General features: G+C 35.0%; 1 protein-coding gene and 1 long non-coding RNA gene across 2 annotated transcripts; one reads left to right on the top strand and one right to left on the bottom strand.

The window, feature by feature from the left end:
• The first annotated feature begins 3,345 nt into the window (after positions 1 to 3,345).
• LOC130047920 (uncharacterized) lies at positions 3,346 to 6,969 on the top strand. The gene is made up of 4 exons (XR_008796738.1): positions 3,346 to 3,538; positions 4,113 to 4,181; positions 5,056 to 5,214; positions 5,481 to 6,969. It is a non-coding gene; the product is annotated as an uncharacterized LOC130047920 (long non-coding RNA).
• An 877-nt stretch (positions 6,970 to 7,846) lies between these two features.
• On the bottom strand, positions 7,847 to 13,514 carry LOC125656891 (uncharacterized). Its single transcript, XM_048887514.2, has 2 exons — positions 13,364 to 13,514; positions 7,847 to 9,593 (listed from the first exon to the last, which is right to left on the bottom strand). Exons 1-2 carry the CDS (start codon positions 13,385 to 13,387, stop codon positions 8,280 to 8,282), a joined length of 1,338 nt encoding a protein of 445 aa, XP_048743471.2. The 5' UTR covers positions 13,388 to 13,514; the 3' UTR covers positions 7,847 to 8,279.
• Positions 13,515 to 16,810: the final 3,296 nt, after the last annotated feature.

Here is a 16,810-nt window from a genome sequence, read left to right as displayed (position 1 = left end):
ATCTCATAGCGCCTATCAAGGTGAAGATAACGAACAGTGTTCAATCTCATAACTCCTATAATGGTGAAGATAACGAACAGCGATAAATCTCATAACTCCTATAATGGTGAAGATAACGAACAGTGATCAATCTCATAGCGCCTATAAAGGTGAAGATAACGAACAGTGATCAATCTCATAGCGCCTATCATGGTGAAGATAACGAACAGTGATCAATCTCATAACTCCTATAAAGGTGAAGATAACGAACAGCGATAAATCTCATAACTCCTATAAGCAATACGAAATAGCGAGTTGGGCAGACACAGACCCTTGGATATACCAGAGGTGGGATCAGGTGCCTAGGAGGAGTAAGCATCCCCTGTCGACCGGTCACACCCACCGTGAGTACTATATCTTGATCAGGTAAACAGAGTTATCCGTAGTCAAAATCAGTAAGCCAAGAACGGCCTAACAATCGGTATGAAATCTCCTTGTGTCGTTTCCTAATCATTCTAGTAATTAATGACCAGTACATGACTAACTATTCTTATATTTATATACAAATTTTGCATTTTCACTTCTAGATTAGTAAAGGGCACTCCGCTGTCTAATCCGGGGTACATATGAATTAACAGAGTACTTTAATGGAAAAGTGTACAAGCGGCTAAACGGCCGATCTGAATTCTTCATCGCCTCGCAGTCTTTTTGTGACCAGGTATTAAAACACGCGTACCCACATTGTTCATTAATGTACATGATATCATTTAAAGATGAATGGTATCCGTGGCACTCCATTCATTTCAAAGGTTAATGTACGGTCATTAATTTGAGCGCGTAAAACAATTTGTTACAAGTCCAGATATCCATGGAGTAACCGTACATGCAATCATACACTGAAGTTAACCGTGGTAAATCCTGTAATTGGTGAGAGTGACCGTGCAGTTTTAGCCCTGTAGAAGACACAGGACGACATTTAGGTAAGGTTGATGAATTAAATCCCGGGCTGATATTCTTTCTTTGGCAACCTCTCAACAAAACTCAATGGTCTGCAACGTGTGCAATCAAACCTGCTGGTATTAACAGTGTGCAGCGATACGCGATCGAAGAATGATTCTAACATTATAATATTTAATTAAGGTGGCTCACTACACCCAGAAATAGTTTCTCGAATCAGTACGAATTGATTTAATTATAAAAGATATGATGATATACAATACGTATATATATCAAAGCGAGGAAAAAAATACAAATTTGGATAAAAACATGATTTTCAAAAAAAAAATTATTTCAACACATATGAACAAAAGACGCTGGGATATTTGAACTCAAAATTTGCGGTTTACCAGCCCAATGCTTTTTTTCTTCTCTTTTATTGATAATCTTCATACAGCCCAATGCTTTAACCACTGAGCTACGATGATAAACAAACAAATCGATCGATACAAATAATTTCACAAAACATTTAAATCGCCATCTGTGACGTGGTGTCATACAGAGTATAAGCTTTAGTGTAGTGAGCTACCTTAAAGGATTACTCATGCAACCCAGATCTATCTTCTTTCATTTACACATTCGTTAGCATTGTTACTAGGCAAACCATCTCGTAGCGTCAATTCTTCCTTTCTTACCTGACGCGGTGGCCTAGTGGTTAAGGATCCAGAGACCAGGCTACGATTCTCAGTCCCGGAGTCGCGTCAAACCAAAGACGTTCAACATGAGTAGTGACTGTTCCTTGGCTACCCGGTATTAGAAGTGAAAGGCGCGGGTCTTGTGAACATAGAGTGCTGTGTCATGGTAGGCGTCCGATCAGAGGGTACTGTATCACGGCAGGCGTCCGATCATAGGGTACTGTGTCACGATGGGCATCCGATCATAGGGTACTGTGTCACGGTAGGCGTCCGATCATAGGGTGCTGTGTCACGGTGGGCGTCCAATCATAGGGTACTGTGTCACAGCAGGCGTCCGATCATAGGGTGCTGTGTCACGGTGGGCGTCCAATCATAGGGTACTGTGTCACAGCAGGCGTCCGATCATAGGGTACTGTGTCACGGTGGGCGTCCGATCATAGGTACTGTGTCACGGCAGGCGTCCGATCAATAGAAGGGAAAAGCAACAGTTCCAATAGACATCAATACTAGCCTTTGGCCCTCTCACTAATTTACTATATTAATTTTAGACAAATGACTGCCAACTTTTGAAAGTTCATTCCAAGTACTAATGGGGAAAACAAACCGACAATAATTGAATAAATCCCGTTGCTTTTGTAGGTAAAATTTGTGCTTTCTTTTTACAACACATAACGACACTTTTCATTTCAAACACACCCCTACCATGGTAATTTCCGCGATTTTATGCAATAATTGTTCATCCTGACAATTGATTTCGACTTCTATAACATTTACATTGTATTTCAATTCCAAATAATTTCTCTCTTGATATTAGCTAACCACACAACGCTTAAACATGTATTCCTTTGCTCAAATCTTGGATAAACTGCGTCCGGGTTACGCACCCGGGGCTTTGGTACTCTCATTCTTTAAAGAACTCTCACTGCTACACTGGTAATCGCCATGCATTGATCAAAATTCGTGGTACTTCTCCTAAAGCCAATGACATATCTAAAGGCACGTAAAACAACCAACATCCTATCACTAGGCTAATCTTCTGGTGACATCAATGCTGTACCTCGTGGCCATCCCCAGATTTGATGGAGTATTTTATTAAATAAATAAAGTGAAAACTATGAAAACGATGAACATTTTTTTTTTTTTTGAATCGATTATTTTACTTTTGTTCTTTTACCTTACTGTATGTCAATTTTCATACTATTATTGTCAAAAGAACTGTATGATAAGGGTTCTATTTGGCTCCCAAAATTCCAGAGTCGTCCTATTGCTTAAAAATCCTTTCGCACATGTATTTGTTTTTCTCTTTTGGAACTTTGTCTAATCTTCTGGAGATACTCTTAATGTTTTTGTAAAGGAAAACGTTTGCGAAATTATAAAAAAATTTTTAGCTAGATTTGGGTAAAAATTGAGAAATGCCATCACTTTAATGACATAAGCTCCAAATGATCATGTCTATCAAAGACAAATCACGCAATCTGTATTGTAATGTACATGTGCATGGTATCGTTATGAATTGACATCTAAATGACTATTTCTTAAAATGATCAGTTTTACGGCGGCCAAGAAAGACTGTTCTCTATATACATGCGGTTTCGTGTAAACAATCATTCTTTAACGATTCCTTCGTTTATTGTTACGGTGCGTGTATTAAGTTTATATTAATAAAATATTAACGTCTTCAGTACGGGCTATCTTATTGTTAAGATTGAGGTCACCAATCAAAACATGCCAATGATCCCAATGAGATTGAAACAAAGATTGAGAACAATGGTTTAGTGTCCCAGGTACTCTAACTTTAAATGTGCCCGTTATTGGATAACGTTCATCTTCGATGCGTTTAATAGAAAGATGTTTAGTAGAAATTGCATAATTTCTTGGGGATTTCTTATATCCACTTGATTACACTATAGGGAACGATTTCATCAGGGGTAAGTCATTTCACGGGGGTTTATATCTGAATATTTTGTGAATGGTTTGCACTCCGAAAATGCATGCCTGAGAGCATATGATAATCTACAAAACGAATAAGAATAATTTATTATACTAATAAACCCATAACGAAAACATTTTTTCTATAGCAGTCGGAATATCAATTTGGTTCCTTTAGTTAAACGAAAATCTATATTCTTGTATTATACATACATCAACTATCAACTGGGAGGTAATTTTCTCTCTCTCTCTCTCTCTCTCTCTCTCTCTCTCTCTCTCTCTCTCTCTCTCTTCCCCCTCCTCTCTCTCTCTCTCTCTCTCTCTCTCTCTCTCTCTCTCTCTCTCTCTCTCTCTCTCTCCTTTTGATAAACCCAGTCTGATCAAAACCACTTCCTCTTGTCCTATCGTCGTCTGACGATAGGAGAAGAGGGGGAGGGGGGCTGGTTTTAATCAGACTGTAATAAACCTGCATACAACGATAAAATGAGCTTCGTTACACTATGGTACGTTTTGGTGTAACTTTAGATCTAAAGTTGTTGTTTTTTTTTTTAAATATAAAACTTTCTTTCGCAGATTTTCAAGCGGTCAATGAGGATCGGTACTTTTCGGGTTACATGACATAGATTTGCATTACAGAATGCCGTAAGTTACACATTTTTCAGATTTTTTTTGGTGGGGGGGGGTGTCATAATTCGAGCTTATATTTCTAACTATATATTGAAGAAAGTACAGTGTAAATGTATTGTCAATTGTCGATAAAAGTGAGTACATTTAGAATACGAAACCACGGCGTTACACTACAGTTTTATTGTATCATATGCACACAAGAAGGGATGTTTGTGCATAACTGACAACAGGTACATAGAAAAAAGGGATTTTTGACATTCTATTTGGTAGTAATAAAACATATGTAAACTTTGAGTATCCAAAGTCACACGAAAACATAATTCTGTGAATTTTCTGTATATTTGACAAAATTGAAATTAGAGGGTGGGTAGCTGGATTTACGATTTTCTGTATATTTGACAAAAATGAAATTGGAGGGCGGGTAGCTGACGTTACGGTTTTCTGTATATTTGACAGAATTGAAATTGGAGGGCGGGTAGCTGGCGTTACGATTTTCTGTATATTTGACAAAAATGAAATTGGAGGGCGGGTAGCTGACGTTACGGTTTTCTGTATATTTGACAGAATTGAAATTGGAGGGTGGGTAGCTGGATTTACGATTTTCTGTATATTTGACAAAAATGAAATTGGAGGGCGGGTAGCTGGCGTTACGATTTTCTGTATATTTGACAGAATTGAAATTGGAGGGCGGGTAGCTGGCGTTACGATTTTCTGTATATTTGACAAAAATGAAATTGGAGGGCGGGTAGCTGGTGTTACAATTTTCTGTATATTTGACAGAATTGAAATTGGAGGGTGGGTAGCTGGCGTTACGATTTTCTTATATTTGACAGATATGAAATTGGAGGGTGGATAGCTGGAGTTGATATAATTTTCTTATATTTGACAGATATGAAATTGGAGGGTGGATAGCTGGAATTACTGCTGCCTTGGTGCTAGCCATTGTTATAGTCTATATCATCAAAGCCAAGTATAAAAGATCACGTGTGCAAAATGTTCAGAGGAACACGAGAATGACAGTGATCAGCATAGAGTACATCTAATACATGTAAGTATACAATGTTACATCCGTACAGGATCGGCTGTTTCCCCAAACATTTATCTGCATAACACGAGTATTGTTTATAATCAACAGGTTATACATCCATGCGTCAAAATGTTTGCATGTAAAGTACACCCTTCAGTAAACAGCATCCGATATGGTTCGATATAATTCTATTGGATCAAAAACAGTTGGATCTACAAATGTATTGATTGACCCAACTCTCTATCTCTCTCTCCATGTTAATCTCTGTACATGTTTTATTCTTTCAGATTGAGATAATTAATTACATCCATTATGATAAAACACTACAAGAGCGACACACTATGGATATGGCATAGCATGTGTTCGGTTCAGCAATGGCATCATGATATCACATGACCTTAACCAAAAGCTAACTGTAGTATCAAAGTTTTTACTGAAGAAAATGAAAGTGTCCACAGAAAATGAAAGTATCCACGGAAAATGAAAGTATCAAAGTTTTTTACCATATGACTGAAAAGTTAACAACAGTATCAACGATTTACTCTAATGAAGCCAAGGTTATTACGTAAAAAAGCAAAAGTTTTTAATGCTTATTATGTTGAAATATGGAAACTTATTCAGACTATCAACGATTTCATGGAAGGTTTTGGTAAAACTATTTGGTTTGCTATATAATTTTCAGTAAGGGTAGTAAGAAATAGGATTCCGAAAACAAAATACTGCTAATTGTTTGACCTTCATTCATTGATTTAAAGGACATGGAATTTGATACTCTGTTTGGTAATTATTTTGTTGACTGTTTGTAACCTTCGTCCAAGCCTAATTGATCAACTGTAATGTTGCTGTGTTTTTGATACAAATGAATAGCTGCAATTATTTTCATGGTTGTTTATATTTAATTTTTTTTCTTTTGGTTATATATTTTGATGTTAGTTGTTATTGCTACATAAATTATGTTTTAAATGTTGTTTTGTCTCTCTGTATTCCAGATTGTAAGTGTTTTAAAAACTCATCTTAGAATAGGTTGTTGAATTGAATTATGTAAAGTAGATTATTGAAGAACAATTTACTTAACCATTGCCTAATTCGATGACCCACTCCTTTCAATTACACCTATATTGAATTCAACCTCGATTGATTTAATTATTTTGATTTAACAATGTCCAGATAGAAGAAACAAATATTGTGAATTGTATTGAGTGGTGGGATTTCACATAGGACATGGTTTAACAATGTTCAGTTCATAAAAGAAACAAATATTGTAAATTGCATTGAGTGGTGGGATTTTACATGGGACATGGTATGTTGAAAATTGTCTTCAAAATGTTCAACCAAACACTTGAATGTTTGTTCGATAATGTCCATAGTAGAATAAGACATTACACATTTATGCTTAGTTTATAAGTAATATAGAATATATAAGAATGACTCCTTTTAAAGCTAGATAGATGACTATATATAGTAATGTACTGTAGGACCTCTGCTTCATTGATTAGATATTTGCCACATCACAGGAATTTCAAAATCTGACAAGGATGGAGAGGAGATGAGTTGATTTAGCCTATTTCATGTGTTACGCTGAATTGTGCCAAGTTTTGTAAATACATTTTCAAACTATGTTTTTGAATTTGTCATTCATACCACTGAGAGAACTTAGGTCATTTAATCGTATTGCCATAATTCATTTCATTAATCACAATTTGATGTTGGAAGTTGATCAAAATGTCTTCCTCTGACTGTCATGTATTATGATATAATAAAGATTTAGAAAATGTATTTTTATGCATCATCATTCCTCCTTGATACACAAAAGAAACTATATTCAGATCTTTATTTTATTGAATAACATTGATCATTAAATCATAACAATTTATCAGTATCAGAAATTTGACAATTAAACAAAAATTATACGTATTACATGTATTAACCGCTATTGGTTTTTGTTTTTTTTATTATTATTTTTTTTTTTTTTTTTTTTTTTTTTTAGAAATAATCAGACGATTAACAAAGTGAAAGATTGTCAAGAACAGTTCACATTGTTGAAATTAAACTGCAAGATACATCTAGGGCAAACATATTTCAATATCTGAATTCCCGTGGGGATCCGGGTTAGAATAAGTCCTCAGTATCCCTTGCTTGTCGTACGAGGTGACTAAATGTGGACAGTCCTTCGGATGAGACTGCAAAAAACGAGGTCCCGTGTCACAGCAGGTGTGGCACGATAAAAATTCCTCCCTGCTCAATAGCCGTAAGCGCCGAGCATAGGCCTAAATTGTGCAGCCCTTCACCGGCAATGGTGACGTCTCCATATGAGTTAAATATTCTCGAGAGGGACGTTAAACAATATTCAATCAATCAATATCTGAATAAACAAAACACATAGCACTAAATTTACAAAGGTACAGCTGTATATACTCTGCAAGTTACATGCTTATTGTGTTTGGCTTAAAATAGTCATTGTTTTCTAGGGAGCATTCAAGTCCTAATTGTCCAATGGGTGAAGCGCGAAGTGATAATGGGTCACGTAATTCTTCTCAAACGAGGACGAGTTGATTAAAGATGGTAATTATCAGTGCAAGAATTAACTCGTACCCCGAAATATTTCTCATCAAGCACTGTGAATAAAGCATGGAGTAAAAAAGACAAAAGAAACTAAATTTAAATCTTTTAAATAAAAAAAATGGATTAACTCATTAGATAAAGGATTGACAGCCTAGAAAGTCAAATAATCATAATACACATCAAATAATCATAATACACATCAAATAATCATAATACACATCTACAAACATCAGTCTCGGCAAGCATGGTAAAAAGTCTGGAAATCTATTAATTACATAAAAATATCGCATTCATAAGCCCTTAATTTTGCCGAAAATACAATGTATACATGTCAATTATAAAAAAAAAAAAAAAAAACTTCATATAAAACTCACAGTCAATATGCATCTATACACCGTAATTTACAAATAGCATACCGAATATCATTTACACATCATGCAGTAAAATCATGCATGGAAAAATATTCTGTTTGTGTTTTGTGAACAATGCACGATCTCAAAATCACATTCTAACACCGATACCTTCTACACCGCAGTCTCCATCACCATTGCAGATTGCCGTACTAGTTTTAACTTGCACCAGCGGGCGTAGTGACTGGAATCATTGGAGAAAAAGGCAAAGCATTTCTCTTGCATTCGCTTTTCTGCCCTGTGAACTACAACTTCCGGGTCGTAAACATCGTAATTCGGGGGTTCGTAATGAAGAACAATGACATTGCCCTTGAAATAAATTTTCAATTCCTCTCTGATAATTTCTCTATGAGAGAAGGGGCCACGAAAACAATAATGAGCTATTTCACAGAGCACAAACTTGCTATCTTTCTTGACAGTCCTCAGAACTACAGCATCGTGCCAGAGATTCCAATAAGAATATCTGATGACATCACCTACATTTACGTCATCATGACGCAATATCGGTGTAACTTTTGCACTGAGGAGCTTCTTGTTGACTTCATAACATTGTTTGCATATGATGTTGTTTTCGAATTCCTTCTCATTTCGAAGTTTTTCATCACTGATTCCTCGAAATCCACGTCGAACGAAAATTGATGCAATCATTCTGAATTTTCTGACCTGAACACTGAATCTCTTTCCTGTGACGCAGAATGTTGTGAAATGCTCACAATTATTCCCTAGTAAATGATAATCAAAATTCTTCCTATTTGGGTCAGCTTCATTGATAAACTTCTTGGCACGGCATGCGATTTCTTGCTTGGAAAATCTTGGTTTTCTGTACACAACTATTCTTATTTGATCTGTTATAAAGTTAAACGTCTTAATAGTACTTTTAACGTTCGCTTTTCCCCCGAACAAAATGCCTGCAGTTGCTCCGAAAATGGAGTTGGTTGCTTCCACTATCTCAATTTCATTACCGTCTTTCCTTTTTGAAACGACAATTCCATGATGATCATATACTGCTCCAGCAAACACAATGTGGTCGCCCTCCTCTATTTCCTCACCCGAGATTACTGGAATTGCCTTAACACACTCTATGCACCCTCCATGTTCCGATATGTCGTCTGAGCTCTTTTCAATTGTATCAGCTTCTTTATATTCATCGGTTACTTTCTTCCCCTCAGATGCAGAAAGGTTCCTGACTTGTTCTGTTTCCGGTACGTCGTGAACGTTTGAATGGCCTTGATCAGGACTAGAAGGGGCAGAATATTCTGCATCTCTTTCTTCATCAGTTATTATTCCTGCGGGGTCCGGTTGGAATGTGAAAGATTGCGCACTTTTCAGAGAACGAATAGAATGAATAGAAGGAGGCCTTTGTAAGGTGGCAGGGTCAAATGATATGCTACTGTTTAAGTTTTGTCTCCTATGGTCGTTTCCCTGAAACTAGAAGGCTCACAAATTATCAATCAAATAGTACATAAGTTGTTTGATGTATATACCCAAGAGTGGCATTGAAAATTCGATTGACTTTTTAACAAGCTATGATCAAATGACATTTCCCTTATTACCTGATATTTAATCCTCTATCATATTAAAGAAATGACTACTGGTGATAAACATCCCTGAGTTGAATTAAGAGATCCTTGTCAACAATATAGGAATGAACAAATCATTTTGTCAGGGAGTAGCAAATCATCCCCAGCTAACACATCAGAATATCACATCAATCCCAGCTAAACACAACACTAAACATCACACAATAGCGAATCAATCAAAGCTAACACAAAATACTAAACATTACAGAATAGCAAATTAACCACAGTTAACACAAAATACTAAACATCACAGAATAACAAATCAATCATAACTAACACAAAATACTAAACATCAAACAATAGCACATCAACAACAGCTAACACAAAATACTAAACATCACAGAATAACAAATCAATCACAGCTAACACAAAATACTAAACATCACACAATAACAAATCAATCACAGCTAACACAAAATACTAAACATCACACAATAACAAATCAATTACAGCTAACACAGAATACTAAACATCACAGAATAACAAATCAATCACAGCTAACACAAAATACTAAACATCACAGAATAACAAATCAATCACAGCTAACACAAAATACTAAACATCACACAATAGCGAATCAATCAAAGCTAACACAAAATACTAAACATCACAGAATAGCAAATCAACCACAGCCAACACAAAATACTAAACATCAAACAATAGCAAATCAACAACAGCTAACACAAAATGCTAAACATCAAACAATAGCAAATCAACCACAGTTAACACAAAATACTAAACATCACAGAATAACAAATCAATCATAACTAACACAAAATACTAAACATCAAACAATAGCACATCAACAACAGCTAACACAAAATACTAAACATCACAGAATAACAAATCAATCACAGCTAACACAAAATACTAAACATCACACAATAACAAATCAATCACAGCTAACACAAAATACTAAACATCACACAATAACAAATCAATTACAGCTAACACAGAATACTAAACATCACAGAATAACAAATCAATCACAGCTAACACAAAATACTAAACATCACAGAATAACAAATCAATCACAGCTAACACAAAATACTAAACATCACACAATAGCGAATCAATCAAAGCTAACACAAAATACTAAACATCACAGAATAGCAAATCAACCACAGCCAACACAAAATACTAAACATCAAACAATAGCAAATCAACAACAGCTAACACAAAATGCTAAACATCAAACAATAGCAAATCAACCACAGTTAACACAAAATACTAAACATCAAAGAATAGCAAATCAATCATAGCTAACACAAAATATTAAACATCACAGAATAGCAAATCAATTATAGCTAACACAAAACACTAAACATTACAGAATAGCGAATCAATGACAACTAACACAAAGTTCTTAACATTACAGAATAGCAAATCAATCATAGCTAACACAAAGTACTAAACATTACAGAATAGCAAATCAATTATAGCTAACACAAAGTTCTTAACATTACAGAATACCAAATCAATTATAGCTAACACAAAATACTAAACATCACAGAATAGCAAATCAATTATAGCTAACACAAAATACTAAACATCACAGAATAGCAAATCAATTATAGCTAACACAAAGTACTAAACATTACAGAATAGCAAATCAATTATAGCTAACACAAAGTTCTTAATATTACAGAATACCAAATCAATCACAGCTAACACAAAATACTAAACATCACAGAATAGCAAATCAATTATAGCTAACACAAAGTTCTTAATATTACAGAATACCAAATCAATCACAGCTAACACAAAATACTAAACATCACAGAATAGCAAATCAATTATAGCTAACACAAAATACTAAACATCACAGAATAGCGAATCAATTATAGCTAACACAAAATACTAAACACCACACAATAACAAATCAATCACAGCTAACACAAAATACTAAACATCACAGAATAGCGAATCAATCACAGCTAACACAAAATACTAAACACCACACAATAACAAATCAATCACAGCTAACACAAAATACTAAACATCACAGAATAACAAATCAATCACAGCTAACACAAAATAATAAACATCACACAATAGCAAATCAATCACAGCTAACACAAAATACTAAACATCACGGATTAGCAAATCAATCACAGATAACACAAAATACTAAACATCACACAATAACAAATCAATCACAGCTAACACAAAATACTAAACATGAAACAATAGCACATCAACAACAGCTAACACAAAATACTAAACATCACAGAATAGCAAATCAATCACAGCTAACACAAAATACTAAACATCAAACAATAACAAATCATTCATAGCTAACACAAAATACTAAACATCAAACAATAACAAATCAATCATAGCTAACACAAATTACTAAACATCACAGAATAACAAATCAATCACAGCTAACACAAAATACTAAACATCACACAATAACAAATCAATCATAGCTAACACAAAATACTAAACATCACAGAATAACAAATCAATCACAGCTAACACAAAATACTAAACATCACAGAATAACAAATCAATCACAGCTAACACAAAATACTAAACATCAAACAATAACAGATCAATCACAGCTAACACAAAATACTAAACATCACACAATAACAAATCAATCACAGCTAACACAAAATACTAAACATCACACAATAACAAATCAATCACAGCTAACACAAAATACTAAACATCACAGAATAACAAATCAATCACAGCTAACACAAAATACTAAACATCACAGAATAACAAATCAATCACAGCTAACACAAAATACTAAACATCACAGAATAACAAATCAATCACAGCTAACACAAAATACTAAACATCACAGAATAACAAATCAATCACAGCTAACACAAAATACTAAACATCAAACAATAACAAATCAATCATAGCTAACACAAAATACTAAACATCACAGAATAGCAAATCAATCATAGCTAACACAAAATACTAAACATCACAGAATAACAAATCAATCACAGCTAACACAAAATACTAAACATCAAACAATAACAAATCAATCATAGCTAACACAGAATACTAAACATCACAGAATAGCCAATCAATCATAGCTAACACAAAATACTAAACATCACAGAATAGCCAATCAATCATAGCTAACACAAAATACTATTACAGCATGACTAGGAAACGTAAAACATAAAGTGACGGATATACCCGGAGGGATGAATAGACAGGACAGGATATGGATATAAATACATTATCTATTACTAAGTCTTGGCATTGAGGTAGAAACTGCATATCATCCAATGAATATACAATAGACACAGACCTTTGTCAATCAGCATTGAGTTAAACAATACAACGAAAACGTTCACAGGGCATGTAGGACATGATCAAATAGCTTATTTCTATGGGACAAACAGCTAGGCCACATCTAAAGCACATTTTTATTGAACATCACCCTGTTTCTTTCCTACTTCTTTATTCAAGAATTTCTTTTGATTAATTAATATTCCAATTCGAACCTACCAATATCGACATCAGAATTAGCGTACAACATTCAATCATCGAATTTGAAAGTGCAATGATATGGAAACAGCTGAATTCCCCTCATATTTTTTAATATAAAGAATTGCATATATTTGTACATTTGCCATTACTTACACGTATTCTTTCATCTTGATCCATGAATCTTAGTTGTTGTCCATATTTGTACTGTCGTGTATCGAACTATGCACTGCGCGGATTAAACTGATTAATGGACGCATTTACTACAAAGTCCATTCAAAGTTCATCATTGTATTTTACTACCCGAAGGATGTGTACTTACAAAACAACCAATATAAGGGAGACAACTAGTAATGACATTAGATCTCAATAAATCATAGAGTTATCTTTCTTTTACTAACATACTATCAAAGTCTATTACATTCTAACTTGCATATATACTACATCCCTTCCTTCCTTTATAAAGAAATGAAATGTTTATGTTTCTTTTTAATATGATGGTCCAAAAAGTATGACCTTGAAAATTATTTTGACTGATGAAAATAACTACAAATATAAAGTTGAAAATAAATTGGCAGTTGAAATTTCATTTGCCTAAGAATGAAATAAGCAAATTAATACACACAAACAATAATTGAAAAATAACACATTTCAATACACATAGAATCCCAAAGTAATATCAATGCTAGATTACAGCACATATATCAACATAATGTTCTTTCCTTAGAAACTGCTGTTTAAAATTTCATTACAAGTATTTTTGTGAATAACATTTAATCAGTTCATTACAAATTCATCAAATTTTGATGGCAATTTTTTCTCTCTAACTGGTCTAGAAAGTACACCTGAACTCTGGGCATTTTCAACAGATTCATTAACATTATTACTGTTATGGCCAATTTAACATTGTACCAAACATTTTTCCGGATTTTTCAGTTCCATATCTTTCCGGATTTATTTGAATGTTTCAATATCCGGTTTAGCTTGGATTTTTACATTTTTCGCGGGTGCACGAGCTTTAGTACAATTTGCAAGTCATTTCTAGATTACTAGTCACCTGTGCTGAAGACTCTATACTTTTCCTATGAGAGAAGCTTCTAAGATGGTAAGTTAAACCTGACATTTTATATGCAAATTATTCTACAAGAGAATTTATGTACACAATGTTGTTAACTGAATGTTTACAGCGTGTTTACTTGCGAAAGTTCATTTTGGTAGCATGTTTAGAGTGCACGTTTGTTAGAAAATTCATAGCTTAATCGTAATGTTTGCAAAGTATATGATAATATGGTTCATATTAATTGTCATAGTATTGAAGGACATAGAATTATGCTGTGAAACTTTTGGTGTGAATTTTCTGTGCACTCTGCAATTTTCATGTATTGATAGGAATGTTTTCCTTTAGCTATTTATGTGTAATATTATGTAGTTTCTAGGAACATAAATTTTTCACTTTCTAGTCTGATGAAATTGTTTTTGTACATTATGCACTGGTTTTTTAGAGTACAAATGTAGAGTATTTACTGTAAACAATGTTACTTACTGAGATTGATAGGGTATTTGTGTACTAGTATAACATTTATCAAATGTTAGGTAATTTGTCTTTGCTATGAAATACTTTACTTATTTTTGTTTTTGTATATTTGCAGTTAATCACACCACACGACCACACACATACACATGTATGCTGTATGTTTGGATTATGCTTGCTAAAATGAATAAAGTGTGTGCATTTACAATGGAGTTGACTCAGAACTGGGGGTATCAGTACAATTACCCTGAATAAATTCAGAATCAATATTAGAATTTGGCATAATTTCAGTTTGAGAAACTTTTGACTTTTCAACAGATACAGGTTCTGACATTGCTGTATTATTTCTTTCATGAAACTTTTTCAAATGTGTAACATTTCGCCTGTACTGAACACCTTGATCAGACTCAACGACTACACTATTGCTAGTTTTATCAACAACTTTAAAGGGTGAAGGATTAAATGGTGTCGACATTTTATTTTCACGGTCTTGCTTTACAAGTACCTTATCGCCAGTGCGAATATCCGTTTCGCATGCACCACGTTGCTTGTCAGCATATAGTTATCCTTTCTCCTTCCTTTCTAAGTCTCGGTCGCGTACCTCAAGGTCATCAACATTATAATCGGCTAATTCGGGTAATTTTGTTCTCAATTTTTGCCCAAAAGCAACTCTGACGGACTTACACCGGTAACAGTATGAGAAGTACTCCGATAGATCATAAGAAACTTTTCGAGCTCTGACCTCCAGTCGCGACCTTCAACTTGAGCTATTCTTACTCTTTTCATGATCGACCGATTCTGCCTTTCAACCTCGCCGTTCGCATGTGGCCATAATGGCGTTGTCCTATGATGAAGTATGCCATTTTCCGACATGAAATTTTCAAAATGTTGACTAGTAAACTGACGTCCGTTATTTTTATGAATAGATAATGGCAAGCCGTGGGTTAAAAAGAACTTTGACATCAGAGATGTAATTTTCTCGGACGTTATCGTTTTAGTGACTGCGACCTCGAAATACCGACTATAATAATCGACTAATACAAACATGTAATGGTCACTTGGCAAAGGACCTAACAGATCCGCCGCTAAATGTTGCCTTGGTGCAGACGATAGCTCGGTACGCTTCATTGGCTCGGGTTTGCAAGGTTGACTCACGAGTTGACATCCATAGCAACTCCGACAGTACTTTTCTATGCACCTATCAATTCCAGGCCACCAAACTTTACTACGCAATCGGATTTTCATAGCAACTATACCGGGATGACCCTCATGTGCCAACTCAAGTACACGCTCTCGATAATCGATCGGTACCACAATACGTGTTCTGCGTAATATCAATTTACCTATTGCACATAACTCATTCCGAATCGGCAAATACTCTTTGAATTCTATACGATGCCATTTTCCATTGACTAGACATTCTCTTGCCGCCGCTTTGAGTTCTGAATCATGTTCTGATGCTCGCTCGAGCTCGCGTGTTGTAAGTACTACCGGTGTCGACTCATTGGCAACGAATCATACATAGTCGTCTGCTGAATTACTCTGTTTTCCTTGATCAAACGCGATAACGCATCTGCGATATTTTTCGGTCCTGGAATATACCGAACTTTTAAACTTGTAAGCTTGCATACGTAAGACCGAACATTCAATTCGTGCACAAACCTTTGATTTTGGAGAGTATATACATTCGAGAGGTTTGTGATCTGTTAATAGTTCAAACTCACTTCCATAGATATATATATGGAACCTTTCGCACGCCCATACTAGATTTAGCGCCTCTTTCTCCGTCTGAGAGTATCGACGCTCTGTGTCGCTTAGACTTCGACTCGCATACGAAATAATACGCAATTCATTTCCTTGTTCCTGTACGAGTACCGCCCCGAGACCGAGCGGACTAGCATCGGCAATGACCTTAGTCGGCGCGTTTTTATCGTAATACCCTAATGTTTCTGCATTAGCAAGGCGCTTCTTAAGTTCGTCAAATGATTCTTGCTCCGGTTTACCCCATTTGAAAATGGCCTTCTTACGAGTAAGCGCACGAAGCGGAGCCGAGACAGTGGCTAGATCCGGAA

This window comes from Ostrea edulis, chromosome 7, assembly GCF_947568905.1.
Source record: "Ostrea edulis chromosome 7, xbOstEdul1.1, whole genome shotgun sequence".
NCBI classification, from domain to species: domain Eukaryota; kingdom Metazoa; phylum Mollusca; class Bivalvia; order Ostreida; family Ostreidae; genus Ostrea; species Ostrea edulis.
The sequence above is the reverse complement of the archived record's forward strand: the minus strand, read 5'-3'. Positions and strand labels throughout refer to the sequence as shown.